We start from the raw sequence: 18587 nt of genomic DNA on the forward strand, positions 1-18587 counted from the left end.
ATCCGAGGACTCGACCCGATTAGTGCATGAAGGCTTATCCCATGAGGGAGAGTTCACATACAAAAACCACCACTTGACGATTCAACCATTCAACACCTCAATAAATCTCTCAATCCCTTAAATCCACTACACTAATCAAGACAACAAGCAATGCATAGCAATCTCTTAATCCCATTCAAACATTGATTAAATCTTAGCTTTCCCTAATGCCTGCAAATCCATAAGCGTGCATCTACTAACCCACAAGCTTAAGCAAGCAGAGAATGTAACATTCACAAACCCACAAGCTCATAGAGAGAGTCTATCCATGAATAACTCATTGCCAAAGAAGTGGGCAAGAGCTTGCATCAATGGAGACTACACACACACTCTACAAGCATGCAGCATACACAAGAGAAAGAAAGAAGCATTCAATTAATCATAGATTAATCTACTTAAATGATGCTAAAAGAGATTAAGAGAAAGAAGTGGAGCTATACTCATTGGAGCTTGATGCTCATTAGAGTACAATAGAGAGAGAGTTAGAGAGTTGCCATAGCTTGAGAGCTCAAGAGCTTCACTCAATAGCTTATGAGAATGGCAAAAACGAACACTTTCTTTAGCTAACCTCTCTTTTGTAGAGATGTCACTAACCCTAACCCTAGGCCTCTTTCACACATGGGCGGACAACCCCATAAGTAAGCCTTGCTTAATACACTTAGAACTCTCATTTAGAACCCACATTGGCCTAAAACGATTTACATTGCACTTCGGCACAAAAATATGGAAAAATTATGTGCGTCTTTATGTTCCCATGGCTACAATTCCGCTCTCTCGCATTAATTGCTTTCTGCCTCCTTCCATAATCCGTGTTCTCGTGAGTGTTCCCGTGGAGTATTCTCTCTCCCTCTCTCTTCTACGTTTTGTTCTTTATAGCAGTTGTCTCTTATTTTCATTGTGAATTCTGACAATACCTTCCCATTAACATTAGGAAAACCAAAAGGATCTTTATGAGCTAATCAATGTGCTGATATATTTCACAAATGGACTCAAAGAGATTTCCAGGTGTTGATACCCATCTCTATTAAAGCTTCACATAAGTTTTGATATGTGATACGACTTCATGGGGTATGAATTTTTGTAGTCCCCAAATTCGTTTGCCACCCCGTACCTACTTATACTATGGTTAAGACTTGGGCTAACTCAAATGTTGATTATATGAATTGTATACTCTCTTTCCCTATTCCCCCCCCACCCCCCTTTCTAAGATTGTTTTTCTTGTTGATATTCTTCTCTACCCGGGGTCATGGGAGAGGATGGGTTTTCTATATTCAGTGCTTCTCCCCGCAGGATAACTCACTATTATGCTTGTAATATCACTAATTACATGTATGTGAGGATATGAAGATTTGTTATCATCTTGCTAATGTCCTCATTTGTATAAAGTTTTTCCTTGGATTTTCTTCCTTTTTTGAGTTGGTTTCAACTAACCCATGATGTGTAGCATTTCCCCACTCTCCTTTTTATCCTCCCATATTGGATCTAGAGGGGCATCCTCTCTAACATATTGGCTCTAGAGGGGGGATCCTCTCTACCAAAGCTTGTGCATGAACTTGGGCTTGTGACACAACCTCCCATTTATCCGTGTCTTGTGTGTCTCACTCTAAGGTTTGCATTCTTTCCTACTCTCTCTGTCATGCTAGGGCCCATCTAACATGTAGTTCTTCTTTTCTTTTATTATAGATTTTTGATTGTTTATGGGCTGCTTGAAGTTCATTTCTATCTTCATATCATCGATCATAGGGAAAAATATCTCTAGTACTATTTGCATCTCTCTTAGTCCTAGGAGTACAAAGGTTTCCGTTGGCACAAAAGTATGTATGGGAGGTGCTGCTTATGCAACTCCTCTTTCCATTCGGAGCCTCTAAACATTTCTCATTGTATGACCTTGTCAATAGAGTGAGCCTCTTGGTCCAAGCCACCGAATATTGTGGGGGATCTTAAAACTCTCTGGTTTGGTCACTTTACTAAATCTAAGCTTCCTCCATAGGTTTCTCGCTACTAATCTCACTTAAAACTCTTTCCCCCACTCACTTATCATCTCATTTTTCTCCATGGATTCCGCACTACTAGTCTCACACCTCTCAAAGCAAATGCACTTTAAGGTGTGCTAGTAGCTGAAGGACCAGACCCAATACTCCCCTGGTAGAAAGATAGTTAGATGCGCTATCCTCTAGAGAAATTTCATGTCCTAAAATATTTTAAAGTCTCAAGTGCATGTAAAGGTGTTTTAGTAGGCTAAACCTCAATTTTTGGACGAAACTTCTTTTGTATGAACCTTTGGCATTAAGGAAAATTTGGACTCAAATTGGGCCCTTTAAGGATTTGTACACACTCTCTCTACAAAAATGGGCTCATGGTGAAATTTTTTCAAATCGACTCAAGAAGCGAGTGGAGTTTAGACATTTGAAATATACTATATTCGAGACCTTTCTAATGATATATACCATGATGGGTAATTTTACATATTCAAGAAGTCACCAAATTTGGTGATCATGTGGCATGTAATGTGCTACATCATCACTAAATTTGGGGACTTCTTGAATATGCGAAATTGCCCATCACGCAATATATCATTGGAAAGGTTCTCGAAGAGTAGATTCCAAATGTCCAAACTTCGCTGACTTCTTAGTTGATTTGCTAAAATTTCTCCATGAGCCCATTAATTTTATAAACAAAGAATGTGTAAAAATCCTTAAGTAAAGGGTCCAATTTGAATCCAAATTTCCCCAAAGGCTAAGTTATTCACAACATGAATAATTTTGATTTTGCATGTTTAATTTTTTTACTTATCTTTCAAAATCGAGATGACATTATTGAGAAGCATTAGTGTCTCAATTTTTTGGCACCATTCACAATCGGGCTAGCTTAAAAAATAATCATGATATGAATATCTAGAGATTGTCCCATGTGAATAACCTGAGATAGTCATGTCTGCAAAAAACTTTGATTGTTTTTGTGGGTTTCTTTCCAAGATTTAAGTGGAAAAACTTTGAATTGTTTATGCCCAAAATTCATTACTAATGAAGTATTAAAATCTCTTATAACATGTTGTCATCTTAAATATAAAATGATGAAATAATTTTGACATGATATTCTTAAGAAAATCACTATTGTGAATAACTCTGGTTTTTTCCATCAAACTTTATTGATCTGTTGATACCAAATTAACTTGCAATGAGCTTAAGTGATCAATTTATATTGTGTGGTTATCTTAAAATCGTTAAATCATGAACATAGTTTGATGTGATTTTTTCATAAAATTCACAACATGAAATTATTAAAAAATAGTTTGACATGATGTTTTTAAAGAAATTCACAGTGTGAGTATCCAGGAGATAGTCACATGTGAGTAATCATGTGTACAATCTTTCAACAAAAAAAAAACATGTTTTTTTCAAGAAATTCACGGTGTGAGTATCTAGGAGATACTCACATGTGAGTACTACTCACACACTAATCTTTCAACCAAAGATAATACATGATTTTTTCAAGAAATTCATGGTGTGAGTATCTAGTGGATAGTCATGTGAGTACTCACACACCAGTTTTTCAACCAAAAATAATACAAAAACATACATCTACCATACCTTTCACTTCTCGCAAGCAAGAAGGTATCCACTCACATCTACACACAAAACCTTAATAGAGATATAGTGTGGCTGGTAACGTCTCTGTTAGCCCAGTCTACCCCTTCTTCCCATTGGTACCACAAGAGAGGTACTCAAATTTGAGATCATAAATTCACAATAGCATAGTTACAACACATATAAGGTACACGCACACATGATTATATTGACAATAACATCTCTATGTTATATAAAATTTGAGCCAAGGTCTTACAAAAATCATGAGTAAAACAATAGCCTATGCCGATCTACTTTTCATCATTCCCATCGTCTCCTTTGCCTTCCTCTTCATTAATTACATGCTACCAGACCATAAGTTACATGCTAGCTAGAAACCATTATAATTACATGCTACCAGACCATAAGTTACATGCTAGCTAGAAACCATTATACTTAGATAATTGACAATGTACACCCTCTTAATTTTATGCCCTGCAACTTCTTGAGCAATGTAGCTGTCATATACCTCTATGCATAGTCATACTCATCTTGCATATAGGCACGTCTAATTGCTTCCTTGTACATACATTCATGAAAGATAATTGAGCACATATGGTATAAGGCTATGCATAAACATACGGAAAAAATGTCAAGGATTCACTTACAATTGTATGCACAAAAGATTATAAAAGATGAGAAGACCTCAAACCTTCTAGATGCACTTTAGCTGCCTCTCATCTTTGCTTATACTTGTTATGAATGTCACAAACTTCTCACCCCTAGCCTTCCTCCAATCATTGGCATCAAGATATAGGGGATTTTGTTTTTCTCCCCATAGAACCCGAGGCTATTAATAAGAAAATATGGTGTGTTTAAAGCTTACTGTTGGAGATCTTGCTTCCTTGTGGAAAGATTCCTTCCTTCTAAGATTCAACGAAGAATATGACTTAGAAACAAAGGAAAAAAATAAATAAGATAACATTAGAATTAATAGAGTTTAAGCATAATATTAACTATGCAATAGACTCTATGTGTAAGAGTCTAAGCATAGAGTCAATGTATAAAGTCTATGCATAGAGTGTATGTATAAGAGTCTAAGCACAAGAATACTATGCAATAGATTCTATGCATAACAATCTAAGGCTATATGTATATAAGTTTAAGAGTTTCAACACAAGACTACTATGTAATAGACTCTATACATAAGAGTCTAAGGCTATATGCAGTAGACTATATGTAATAGACTCTATGCATAAGACTACGAAATAGACTTTAATCATAATACTACACAGAAGACTCTTAGAATAGATTCTTGGCATAATACTATGCAAGAGACTCTATGCATAAGACTCTAATCAATAGAATCTATTCATAATACTATGGAAAAGACTGTATGCATAGAGTCTTATGTATGAGACTTTGCATAAACCCTAAGCATATAGGACTATGCAATTGACTCTATTCATAATACTATGGAAAAGACTGTATGCATAGAGTCTTATGTATGAGACTCTGCATAAACCCTAAGCATATAGGACTATGCAATTGACTCTATACATATAACTATGTGAAAGACTCTAAGTATAATACTAGAAAAAGACTCTCAGCATTGAGTCTACACACAAGAATCACTATGTAATAGACTCTATGCATAGAGTGTATTGGATAGAGTCTATGCACAAGACTCATTATGCAATAGACTCTATGCAAAAGGTTCTTATGCATAGATTCAAAGCATAGAGTCTATGCATATGCTATGCATATAATCTTATACATAGTCTTATGCGTAAGACTATGCATAGACTCTATGCATAAAACTATGAAAAAGAGTCTTATGCACAACTTTATAGAAAATACTCTTTCCATAGTACTATGCAAAAGACTCTTATGTATAGAGTCTAAGCATAGAGTCTATGCAGCACAAGACTAACCATGTAATAGAGTCTATGCATAGTGTCTTATACATAAGACTATACAATAGATGCAAGAATTCATGGTGGCTCGTAATATGTGATCAAGGTCATGGTGAGTGCATAATTAATGCTTAAGCAAAAATATTAAACTAATCACATGGAATTAGCATAGTAATAATGTAATTAGAAGAGAACAAGTGTATTATATTGATAATGAGAGGCCCATTATATAGGCTGAGTACAAGACAAAGGGAGCCAAGACAACTCCTCAGTCAACTCCTATAATCTCTCCTAAAATATCTCCACACTCCATGATCCTCTCATTGGCATCGACTTGGCTACTTGCATTTCTAGAGATTCTGCAGTGAATATCAATTTCTATGGTGATTACAAATAAACTTTTATCAATCTAGACCATATGACCCATTATCCCCCCTGAAGGTTGAACACATGAGTATTTTGGCACATATTTTAACCCCTTCCCTCAACAAAATATTCATGGCAATGATGATGTTATGATGGCTATTCTAGTCCTATAAGGAATTCCCACTTATGCTTATAATGTTGGTCTTCTTATGGTCTTACCCAATTACAATGGAAATGATGGTATAGCCAATTAGGCTTATAATTCTAGTTATGATGATCTATTAGGTTTATAATGCTAGATAAATGACAATGCCAGTTCCTATGTAGGAATCTAGTTAACCTTACAATGCATATATTTATGCTTAGAATATAGGAGTGCCAAACAGGTAGGGGCTGGCCTTTGTTGATCCATGAGGTTCCTTTATCTAGAAAAGAGTAACAGTTGGCCTTATGAAAGGCCATATTCACTTGGTCTTCATCCGCTTGTTCTGCTTCGTTAATCTTCAAGTAGATGTAGAAACTATGCCATAAAACCAATATGGCTATGATACAACTTGTAATCCAGTGGTGTCCTAAGCATAATCTCACCAACCATGGGAACGCCATAAGCTTGGAGGTGTCATTCCGGCATGCCATAAGTGTGGAGGTGTCATCCTTGAAGGCCATCCATATTTGCACTAGGTTACCTTTATATCTTAAGATTTTTTTTATTTTTATTAATTTAAGGGTAAGGACTTACATTTCTACCATACCCACTGCTTACACAACATTAAGGTTTAACATTAAGGTTTTAATGTCATGTAATTAAACTCGTTATCTCAATAATTTTTACTTCAAATCATTGAAGGCTAACGATTCACATTTTTATCATACCCATTTCTTAGAAAGCTTTCAAGTTTAATGTCAAGTAATTAGAAAAATTTTAGAATTAACCTTTAAAAATGCAATCTTTGAGGCTATAAAATGGTTTGACTCATCAGAAAAAATTGTTTATTTAATCGTATGTAATTTTTTAATCTTTATACATAATGTTTTTCATATTTTTCATACCCAATTTCTAAGGCTTCAATATTGGAAATATTAATGCTATGTGGCCAAATCTAAAAAACTAATGGACACAACTAGTGCCAATATGGCCAAATTTTTGCTAGTCTCAATAATACCGATGTTAAAAGGTTTTTATAGGCATAGTTTTGCAATTAATACTACTTTATGGACTACGTTTACATCAAGTACGATGGTACGCAAATGTTCATTCGGACTTGTATCAAACCTAGTCATGGCTACCCCACATCTCTAGGTCAATAGAGATACACTATGCGACCCATTGGACACAAATCATTTTTTCATCATAGTGTGATTACTCCCTTACCTTATCATCACACTCTTAACAATTTTAATATCCATCTAGGCTCTTGTACTTATGTGGGTGTGGAATAATGTAGCCTACCTTTTTATCTTTGCTTAATAAAATATACTCTATTTATCTCTATCAATGCCTTATACTATGCCTAAGTTGTGTTTTTTAGAGAAAGATCACGTATTTTTTAAGTGTTATAAATTTACACCACCATACATTTGTCTCATACCGTAGCATCATAGGGGTTTGATACTAGTAGTGATTAGCACAGAAACTTAAAGGGCATATACTAAACGTCGGTTTCTTAGTCAAGACATTGAAAGGGCATACGAATTAAAGACATTAAAAGGGTTTATATTAAACCTCCATATCTTAATCAAGACATTGAAAGGGCATACGATTTTAAGACATTAAAACGGTATATGTTTTCCTTTTCCAATTTTGTGGATCTTTTTTTGTTACCTTCCCTTTTAAGGGATAAACTCCCCTTGCAAGGGTACTAAAGCCTTCACATTCTAAATTTGATAGTGCTAATCTTTAAGCTCTCAAAAAAAGATGCGACACATTGATTTTTTACCTTCACTATTTTCTCTTTTTTTAATTACCTCTTACGATAATTAAAATGTTTATTGATTAGGTATCCAAATGATACATTTGATCGAATTTGGATAGCAAACACAACTACTCCAATTATTTCCACACGCTCAAGCATACAGAACATCATAGTTGATGATGCAGAGGAACCTCCTAGTAAGGTCATGGCAACAGCTATAACGACAAACACTTCAAGGAACCTGACTTTTGTTTTCGATGATTTTGGAGGAAGTGGTGGTTTTTACATAGAACTACACTTTGCAGAGGTTGTACCCCCTATTCAACGTAACTTTTCTTTATTAGTTAATCATCAGAAGGCTACACCTGAGGGAATCTTACCCCCATCACTTGCCTCAATCTCTGTGGTGATTAATCAACAAGAAGACCTTCCAAGTCCCTTGCAATTGACCCTTGTTCCTGCTGCTACCTCTACGGATCCGCCACTTCTCAATGCAATCGAAATGCTTAAATGGTCTGAAGATCAACTCCAGACAGCAGGGACATATATTCAAGATTGTAAGTAACATGTGAAAGTTGATATAAATGTAGCTTTAATATTGATGAATTTGTTTGTGAAACTTTTGGATGTATTTTATTGTTGCAAGTCTTCACATTTTTGGGTCGATAAATTCTCTTAGGGGGTTGTTTATTTATTTAAAAAATATAATTGATGATTTGAAATCATAATGATTAAAAGTTGAAACATGATTAAATTACACCTAGAAGAACCAAAATCCAATTGAAATGGTAATCGAATCAAATTGTTTTTAAAAACCATAAATAATTATACTCATTTTAATTTTCAAACTTGATCGAATTGAATATCTATATATATATATATATATATATATATATATATATATATATATATATAGAGAGAGAGAGAGAGAGAGAGAGAGAGAGAGAGAGAGATTGATTTTCATAATAATTGTCCAATGCTGACAACATCGTGTGGGTATTGATGGTGGGAATCCATGACCGTCTCCCATTTAGATGCTACAAATATTCTAGTTTGATTCCATGACCCTGAACATCCACCCATCCCCTATAGAGGCTAGAAATAATTTAGTGTGGTGAGAGTGGCTCTTTAGCCTAACACTGGTAAAGGCTCTCAATTCAATAAAGGCTCACTGGTTGGTTTTGAAGGGATCTTCCCATTCAATAAAGGCTCTCAATTTTCCTTTCTTTCTATAGCATTTGGGCCAACCTCTTCTTTTACAAAACCTACAGAGTAACCCACAAGAATCTTTTAAAGTACTCTTTCCCTTCAATTATTAGCACTATAGCCTTGTGTTGTCTAGTCACCATTGCCTACTGTAACCGATCTAGTTTCTCATGGGAGACCCAAAAATATTACCTTTCGTATTGCTTTAAGTCATTGAATATTTAGTGGATGTTTTTTCTTAGGCTATTAATATTTAAGCCAATCAATGTTTTCTTCATTACATGGGAGACAATTTCTTTTTGGGTCACAAAATGCGTGTGTCTCTACTGTATAAAGAGGATGGCATATGGCTTACCATGCATCTCATAAACACTTGAATCTTGGCTATTTTGATCTCAGTTTGACATTCAACCATGGATATTGGAATGAGACGGAGGTGGAAGCTCATCAAAAGCATTTCCACCACACACATAGTGGGATTGATAAAGTGAGGCCATTGATAACATTAAAAAAAATTCTCCATTTAGTTGAGCATGATCCATGCCCTACAAGAAAGAAGGAATTGTTTCTTAGAAAAAATGGGCTGCACGCTGCAAGAGCATCACATAGCTTTCTCAAACATATGGATTTCACACCTGTTCTTCACCAAGTGGGGATGATGAATTGAAATTACAAGCCTCCAATGTTTCTTTTTCCACCCTTGACATTCTGAATGGTAGGCATACATAGAGGGAGCTCCCATTCCCTCCATTTTCAAGAGTGGCCATGTATAGAGAGAGGCCCCGAAGCCCCATCCGTTTTTAAGAGTGGTCATGCAAAGAGGGAGGCCCTATCTATTTTCAAGAGTTTCCATGCATAGAGGAAGCCCCCCTCCATTTTCAAGAGTGGCCATAGCATAGAGGGAGTCCCTCTCTATTTTCAAGACTGGCCATGCATGGAGGGATGCCCCCTCCATTTTCAACAGCGGCCATGCATAGAGGGAGTCCCCCTCCATTTGCTTTTTGGAGGGACGTTTTGTATTACCACATAGGGATTTAGTTTGCATTTCATATATACATTTTCTTTTGACTAAGAAAAGGATATTTTCACTAAAAATAATAAAATATTCCACATGGGAATATTGGAATGGTCTTACATAGTATGCATTCAAAATATACCATACTTAATCGTTATTAAAGAGATGAGAAGCATGAACATCCAAGCTCCAATAAGTTATCTAATGGACTAATATAACTAGTATCTCATCATGTGATAAATGAAGAGCTATACCAAAACCATCACTGTTAATAGTGTCGAAGGCCATGACCACATTCTTAACTCACACCATTGTGGTGGAAATCCTCATATTGGTCCATGGTAAGCTCCATGGTTGAGCACATGTACAATCTCATGCCAAACCTTAAAAGGATCTTTAAAAACCCTTTAACTGACCTGAAAACTTTTGAGGTTGCCTTCTTAGGGGCCTTCATAAAGAATGGGATAGCCAAGTACCCATCGTAAGATCGTCAAAAACTATAGCAACGTAAAGGTGAAGATACCCACGAGTTTAAGTGAAATTGCAAAATATCCAAAAAATAATAGCCATGGGAAGGTGAAAATCTCCAAGAATCTGTCAATCATGCCCTTTTTTTAAAGAGTACTATACATGAGGGTTGATGGCTCTGACATACTAGTGTACCCATCTCTTGGCTCATGTGGATAGGGTCATTTCAAGGGGATCTTGCAAGCGGGTGAGGTAGCTAGTGGATCCATCCCTTGATTCATTTGGAGAGGGTGGTTGATCCCATTGCAACCACCATTCTCCTTAGTCCCACTATAAGGGAGAAAATGGCAAAGCTTTGGAAAGCCACATGTGCATTGTAAGAGACTTTACATATTTAAGGGCATGGGGATTACAACATGATGGATTGTGAAGCTATCATTAATGCCCTAGTACTATACATGAGGGTTTATGGATCTGATATTCTAGTGGATCCATCCATTAATTTATACAGAGAGGGCAGGTAGCCAAGAAAGGGAATCTTGCAAAAAGCACCACTCTCCTTAGTCCGAGGACGAGGGAGAAAGTGGCAAATTCTTGGAAAGCCACATGTGCATTGTAAGAGACTTTACATTCTTAAGGTGATGGGGATAACGTGTATGATGATAGCAATAAAATAATCATGAGTTTGAATTTAGAACACAATTATAATGTAAAAAAATATACAATTAGGGAGACTATTATTTTTGTGAGTTTCCTCCTGCAAGCTTTTTAAAAATTTGTGAGCTTTTTTTAAACTGTAGATCATTGGGGAATTGTTTTTTCCAATCTTGGATATGTGATATTTTTTTACATTTTTGCGTGTTTTTTTGCATCTAAGTTTTATAACAAAATTCATTGAATAAATCATTAGAAAGAACATGAGTTACACATGGAGAAATATGGGGTAGCCTAATCTACACTAGCAATATGGGGTAGTGTAGATTAGGAAAGCACAAGTTACACATGGAGAAATATGGGGTAGCATAATCTACACTACCAATATGGAGAAATATGGGGTAGTGTAATCCACACTACCAATATGGGGTAGCCTACTCTACCCCATATTGGTAGTGTAATCCACACTACCAATATGGGGTAGCCTACTCTACCCCATATTGGTAGTGTAATCCACACTACCAATATGGGGTTAGCCTACTCTACATTACCAATATGGGGTAGCCTACTCTACACTACTAGTAAATATGGAGAAATATAGGGTAGCCTAATCCACACTACTAAGATAGGGTAGCCTACTCTACAATACCAATGTATAGAGAAGCTCTAGCATCAACATCCTATGGTTCTTTTTTTTCAAGCCAACATGCACTTAGCACGATAGCTCCATGGCTCACGAATGATCCATTGTAGATCCTTTGTACTATGTCTATGTCTATAAACATTTAAAAGAAAGAAGAGTCACACTTTAAAAAGGAGTGCTCAAGGAGTCCCAAAAATCCATCATTAGATTTGAAACTTTTTTGGGTGTAGAATTTGGCATTTTTAACATAAACAATGAGCCCCAGAAGGCCCAAAAGTGGCAGAATCGACTGTAAACACACTTATTTCTCAACCATCTTTCTTTGGATGTTTAGGAAAGGGGGTGTTGCTAGCCTTCTGGATTATCAACACCAATGGTGAAGGTCCATGGGATGGTGGCACCCCCCTTTCTTGAACATTAGCAGTAGTCCGAGAAAAATGGTCAGAATAGAGGCATCTTTATTGTTGATTCGACCATTTTTGGGCTTTTTGAGCTTATTTCTACAGTTAAAAGTGCCAAATTCTATATACAAAAGAACATTTTGAATCTAATGTACATGTATTTAATCCTGTTGAGTCCCCTTTTACTCTTAATACTGGTTGGCATTGATGTATTGAGTATATGGATGCATGAATGTTCCAAATTTCCACAATGCTCGAAAAAGCTTGTGATAAAAGGCTCGTAGAAAAGGAATTAGATATTGATCATACTATGAGCTAGCACCCATATATATTGAAATAAAATATGTTGGAGATGTGGAATGGATCTTTATCCTCATTGTATGATCATTATATATTATATCCCCTTAAATACTATAAGTTATTATATTAGATAGGCAAATATACTGTCCCTCGTCAAATAATGTAGGTTATGTGTAAACATCTTGAGTGATAGGTAAATATATTGTTTTTATGGTGTTGATCTTGATGCTGTAAACTTAGTATGATGGTCTTAAGAACTAAAAACAAAGCTCACAAAAATTGGAAAAAAGCTCAGGTGTAGAAGCTTGCAAAAAATCACACTCCACTAAATATGTGATATTAGTTTTGCTTTTCCCTCCCCAAAACATCTGTGTATTACATGACACAATGAATTAATTAAGTCTTCACTTATCCCTCAAACACACTTAGGTGACGTTGCCTAGATACACTTAATTTCTTGATTATAATTAAGATAAAATGATATAGATAATGTTGTTCAATTATGTATTTACCGGATACTTGATAATAATCAAGAATATTAATGACTTTAACAATTCACAACACTATAAAGACATATTTACAAGATAATGGAGAAGATTAACAATTCAAAATAATAGACTTATTTACAAGATAATGGAGAAGATTAACAATAATTAAGAAGATTAATGAATTTCATAGTTCACAACACTATGAAGATGTTATAATGTTCATGAAAGATAGGCAAAAGAATTAATGTATATTGGTTCATTTTAATAATTCAATTTTTTGAATGTAAATTTAAATTCCAAGCAAAAGAGCACTTATCTTAGGTTGTACCTCCACTTAATTTGTATATGCGATCAGGTTATCCTTGAGCATCATGTGTGTGTCAGGATGCTTCTTGGCCCCCAAGGTTCCCTTTCAAGTCTTTGTTTTCTTCCTCTCTCTTCAAAGTCTTGTTCCTTCGACTTCTATTTGTTTAATGATATCAATTTTCACAATCTTCTTACCCTCTCTCCAATGTGAGGATATTGGTGTGGGGAATACATTTAATCACGTGGAAAATGTAATGTCAGCATGTAGGAGAGAGAAATATTGTGTTAGCTATGGGGGCAAGGCTTTGGATGCACCTGTATGTGTGAAGCTGAGATGATTTAAAAATAAGGCTAGGCCTTATATTCCATTGAGCTTTAAGGTTTCATTCCAGGGCTAAAACCTTTAACACTCTCAATATTATAAGGTTTGCTTCTAAGGCAAGCATCATTTTCCTCCCTTTTATTTCTCTTAAAAGTTGCACTTCACCCACCATGTACACTACCTCCATGGACTCCATGTGACACGATTCTCATAATGCAGCCTAAGTTAAATGTTCCAGAACTCTTACAAAGGTTTCTAAGTAAATTTTCCAAGGCCATGAGACTTAGGATATCATGTTGAGTGAACATTCTTGTTCAACTACGTTCATAGGTTCTTGGGGATATTTTTCTTCTTCAGTGATTGCTTTATTTAGTTACTTGGTGGTTGCCATTATTTCGTAAGGGACACGAGAATCACTTGGACACATGCACCAGCTCTCAGATAACCTTGCACACAGGATGACTTAGTGTGCACAATCATAATAAATCAAATGCTTAAATATATGTAAAGATGAACTAAATGTTTACATATATGTTTAATTATCTTTTATAATTGGTACAATGTCCACCAACACTAAGGATCTGATTGACCCTTGGCAAGGTGTCTCCACATGTCAAGGGTGTGATTCATCACTCAACGGGAGATGAAGGATCTTTAAGACAAATCCTACTTCCATTTCATTGTCTTTGACTATATCATCGTATACATTCACTTGTATCACCTCGATCTTTTCCCTATACCACATGGAGACTCAAGACACCACCATTCTCGACCAAATCAATTGAGAGTGTTAGCAACACACAGCCAAATAAGCATTCTCAACAAATCAAGTGAGAGTTAGAAATCCACAGTCAAATAACCACTTATTAATAATTGAAATAAAACCCAAAAGATTTATTTTTTTATAATATTCATTGAGTGGATAAATAAATAAAGCAATGCAATACAATAAATAGAATTCAAGTGTAGTCATAACATGAGGTTCCCCATCCTTTTCGACGCTCAAAAAAATATCCAACAACATGGCTTGTGAAATCTAATAATTTCAACATCCCCATAAAATATATTCCGTGTGTGTGTGAAACAAAAAACACATATATATGTTAACTAAAGAAATGGCCAAAAATATTAGATGCCCATAAATTGATCTATGCACCTCACACATACAACAAAGATTTAGGTGCATGCCATGCAAAAAAGTTATTTGGATCACCTGAAACATGGACTTGTTTAAAAAACAACCTAATCATTTCTTGGCTTTTATGATCAAACCTCTGTTTTTTCAAGCATGATGTGTGGTCTCTGGGTGATGACCTCTATATACCACCACACGAGGCACACAATAAAGAAAAGTAATGGGATCAAAACTGGGGGACACTAGAATCCCAGCTCCGAGGGCACCAACCAGCCCTGAAATTGACTCAATGGGACTCTTCAACACCCTGCCAACCTCCCTCTATCTCACCTTCCTCTTCAAATTATCCTCCCAAGTAAGATCTTCTTTGCAAAAGCTCTAATCATGTACCTAAAAGTCTCTCCTGACCACATGTCACAACCTTCTGACCAAATGCACTCCCAAGAGACATAGAACAGTCTTATTTTGCCTTCAAAATCCTTCCTCTTGTCCCTAGTCAGAATCTTGTCCTCCAAGATCCTTTGATGTCTTCTAGCATCAACTGACCATACGTACTCAACCCCAAGAACTCCCTGGATCTCCTCCTGACCCTCTTCTAACCCCTCTCTGACTAATGCATATTGTATTCTTCCTCAGACCCGCGACTCACTCAGAACCCTTATCTGACACAAAAACTTATCCAAATGTCTTGAACCATTCATAGCAGCCCTCAACTCAAAGGAATATCACATAACAGGTTGCTAACTGGAACTGACCCATGGCTACCTCCGAAATGACTATACCGAACCAAACCAGCTAACTTGACCCAGCTGAAGAAGATTCTTACTTCTTTGCATCCGCTCTTAGACAACTCTAAACCCTAAGAACATTCAAACCAAGTGAGGATATGGTGTTATAACCACTCTGCTGACACAGTCTACACCTAGCTAACTCTAGATAAACTCTTATCCCACTATCCCATCTAACTGTTGTCAGTTGACTACTCTAATTGTCAGTTGAGACCCATAAACACTTTCCCCAATCTCAAACATTTCAGAGCAAGTAATCTACACCATCAGTTGAAATCTCTAATGTTCAGCTAACACAGAGATGGCTCTATGCCTTCTCAATTGATTCTGACATAGAACCAGTTCCACAATCATCACACTCACACACTCAAGGGCTCCATCTTCATAAACTCAATCAAAACCACATCTTCACCACAACTGAAACATCAAAAGAACAGGATTTATATATAAACACTATGTTTTCTCCAGGTATACAAGAAAACACTTCTCTATCTCAACAGCCCTGAGCCATGGGTGGACACATATAAGAAGAAAACACAAAAGTACAATGATTCCCCTTAGGTGAATCACAACATCACATCTTCAAAATCTTGAAATCCACTGTCTCGCATGACAGGCCTTACAAACCATCACACACTGATAGAAAACAACAACAATTGAATAGAATCGAGTTGGTTCAAGTCTCTAACGGGGCTTAGCTCCTCAAAGATCCAAGGGGATGCATCACCTTCAAGACTCTCCAGCCCTATGCTCTCACTCCGTTCTAATCCAATCCATTCTCTCATACTACATTGGTTTCTCTTTGAAAAGTTGGAAAGTATATGAAGGAAACTCCAGCCTGCAACTAACACAGCTTGTTGCAAGAGCCCACTCAACTATAGAACTTCTTTGGTGGTCTTTCTAGCCTCACTTCTATCAACTACACTCCAACTACACATGCATACTGCCTCAACTCTTCCTCCTCAAGGCCGTTGCTTTTTTCTCGAACACCACACACTTTCTATTTTCATTTCGAGCACCTTCATTATCCATTTGATTGCCGCACATATTTTGCCACTTGGGATCCATCACACACCTTCATACATATCTATCTTCTATGTACATATCATGCTTAGGATGGGCTTGAGATCTCACAATGTAGAAAGTAATCTTTAGAGGATCTCATTAAAATTCACATATGTGTACCCATTCTTAGTTACAATCCAATATTATTTAAGAACTAGAATCTCAACCTTGACAAGGTAACAATATGGCTTATTCTCTAAAGCATCGATTCTTGTACACAAGTCATTTTGCAGCTAATTTGGCTTACAAGACATGGTACACTCATTTTATAGCTAATCTTGATTTCCTCCTTAAAAAATATCAATTTTATGGCATCAGTCAAGATGTGCAAACAACACCACCCATATGACCCACATGTTTTACAAGTGCACTAACCTAAATGCAACAATATTATTTCAACATAATCTACTTACCTTTCAACATCCCTAGGTATACATGATCTTAAAAAGGGGATCTAGCATTCTTAGGTAAGAGAAAGATTTAAATATTGTGTACAAAACTATTCTAAGAATTCAATAGTGTCTTGCCCACAATGAATCTTTATCTTGTTGGAGACACATCATAAGGGAGCTCCCAAATTAGAAGGAAGGTGTAATATATAACTGCCCCACGTCATAAGTTTTTACCTTTTCATTTACCTTTACACTTGCACCTAGCCCCATCATGAGATGAGTAGCTTCTTTTGGTATATTTTAATAATAGATGCAATTTTATTGGTTTTAACCTTTGCACTTGCACCTAGCCTCGTCATGGAGTACCTAATTTTGGTATATTTTAGTAGTAGATGCAAGTTGATTGCTTGTGAGCTGAACTTAGGCATGCATTCTAGATATCAATGTAGATTAATGTAACCTTGCATTGAAATCATTACATTAACCACCTCGATAAAGATTTTACTTCTCTCAACTTTGATAAAATCTTTACACATAGCAAGACTAGTTGGTTCTAGGGTGTTTAGCCTTGCAAAGATGAAGTGCTAGGGTTTGTAAAGGTAGTGGAAAAGAGGAACAGGGAGAAGGAATGAGATCCACAAATGATAACATCTTGGATGCGATTTGGGACTCTTAAAAATAAAAGTATTTAAATAAAAGAAAAAAAATAGCCCCTCTTTTTTATAGAGAAAGGCTCCGTTCTACACCCATATACATAATTTTCATCTCCAATGATAGATTGCCATGTGTTCTCTTCTTCACAAGAGCTCCATCCTAGTGAGCTACAAGCTCTATACAAACCCAACAGTTCATATTTACAAGGCCAATCTACGGAGCTAACCATCAGCATAAAATCCATCATAAACAATTAGTGTGGTCCTTACTAGTGTGACAACAAAAATTGATTTTTTTTCCAGAATAATAATAAGGTGGAAACTTGTGGGAGAATCTTGCAAGGCCCACAATGTGATGGAGAAGCTAGCCATGGAAACATGGGAACTGAGAAGCGTGATGCAGAAGCTATCGACGGGATATGGCTTGTGATGGCTAATCTCATTGTGGCTTGTCAATCATTTAATGATGACTACTTTATTTCATGTAATAACAAATATGGGCTTGATACTAATTAGAATAATTAGTAGAATGATTGTGGATGTGAGTATGAGTGGAGTGAATCATTTTAAATACCATGTGTATGAATTATAAATACCTTGGTATGGGAATAGAGTGGTTTGAGAGTGAAATATTATTGGATTGTTTTGGGAAGATAGAAATGAGTCATGTATTTAGGGTGGGACAAATGTCTACATGGACTCAATAAGATACTTAAATAAGATGGAGACCATATGCCAAGCACATGAAGGGAATGTGGAGGAGTGTGGAGAAGCATGGGATCAAGAGGAATCCTTCTAGAAATCCTAAATGGAATATGGAGGATGTTGACATGTGGAAAAGAGAGGGTCCCTATGAGATCCATGTTGACATGTGGAAAAGAGAGGGTCCCTATGAGATCCATGTAAGAGGACTCTTGACTTTTTCAATTTTAAAAGATTCATGAGCATCTT

General features: G+C 36.2%; 1 protein-coding gene across 1 annotated transcript in view; it reads left to right on the forward strand.

Annotated features, from left to right (window-relative positions):
• The window catches only part of LOC147620521 (putative LRR receptor-like serine/threonine-protein kinase At1g67720), a 45193-nt gene that overhangs the window by 16692 nt on the left and 9914 nt on the right, over positions 1-18587 (forward strand). Inside the window, exon 3 of the mRNA XM_086824752.1 lies at positions 7885-8357. Within this exon, the coding sequence (XP_086680878.1) occupies positions 7885-8357 (473 nt within the window). The remainder of the gene's footprint in view (positions 1-7884; positions 8358-18587) is intronic.

Source organism: Cibotium barometz, chromosome 31 (assembly GCF_041138505.1).
Source record: "Cibotium barometz isolate CiBa-2024 chromosome 31, ASM4113850v1, whole genome shotgun sequence".
NCBI classification, from domain to species: Eukaryota; Viridiplantae; Streptophyta; class Polypodiopsida; order Cyatheales; family Cibotiaceae; genus Cibotium; species Cibotium barometz.